The sequence below is a fragment of the Eimeria tenella genome, genomic scaffold (assembly GCF_000499545.2).
Source record: "Eimeria tenella Houghton genomic scaffold, Eth_scaff2992, whole genome shotgun sequence".
Classification (NCBI taxonomy): Eukaryota; Apicomplexa; class Conoidasida; order Eucoccidiorida; family Eimeriidae; genus Eimeria; species Eimeria tenella.
In genome coordinates, this window is record NW_013542865.1 from 1 (window position 1) to 287 (window position 287).

The 287-nt window shown below is 61.0% G+C and overlaps 1 protein-coding gene across 1 annotated transcript in view; it reads right to left on the reverse strand.

The window, feature by feature from the left end:
- Nucleotides 1-246: 246 nt before the first annotated feature.
- The window catches only part of ETH_00032450 (fibrillin-2 precursor, putative), a gene marked incomplete at both ends in the record, with an annotated part of 1,266 nt that continues 1,225 nt past the window's right edge, over nt 247-287 (reverse strand). Inside the window, one exon of the mRNA XM_013375693.1 lies at nt 247-285. Coding sequence (XP_013231147.1) covers nt 247-285 — 39 coding nt within the window. The remainder of the gene's footprint in view (nt 286-287) is intronic.

Genomic DNA, 287 nt, shown 5'->3' on the forward strand with positions numbered 1-287 from the left:
CACAAATTAGGTCCTTGTGGGGGCAGGCCGAGCGTCCTGCAGCAGCAGCAGCAGCACACTCGTCGATGTCTTCGCAAATAATTGGTTCTTGCTGCGGGGTTGGGGGGTCCCTGGGTCTGCACATTTGCTGCAGCAGCTCGCGCTGCAGCAGCAGCAGCTGCTTTGCTTCTGGGCTGTAGGTCTCGCTGGGCACGAAGCGCATAGCAGCAGTGCCCATCTTAGCAGCAAGGGCGGAGTTTGCTGCGATCATCCGCTGCTGCTGCTGCTGCTGCTGCTGCTGCTGCTGC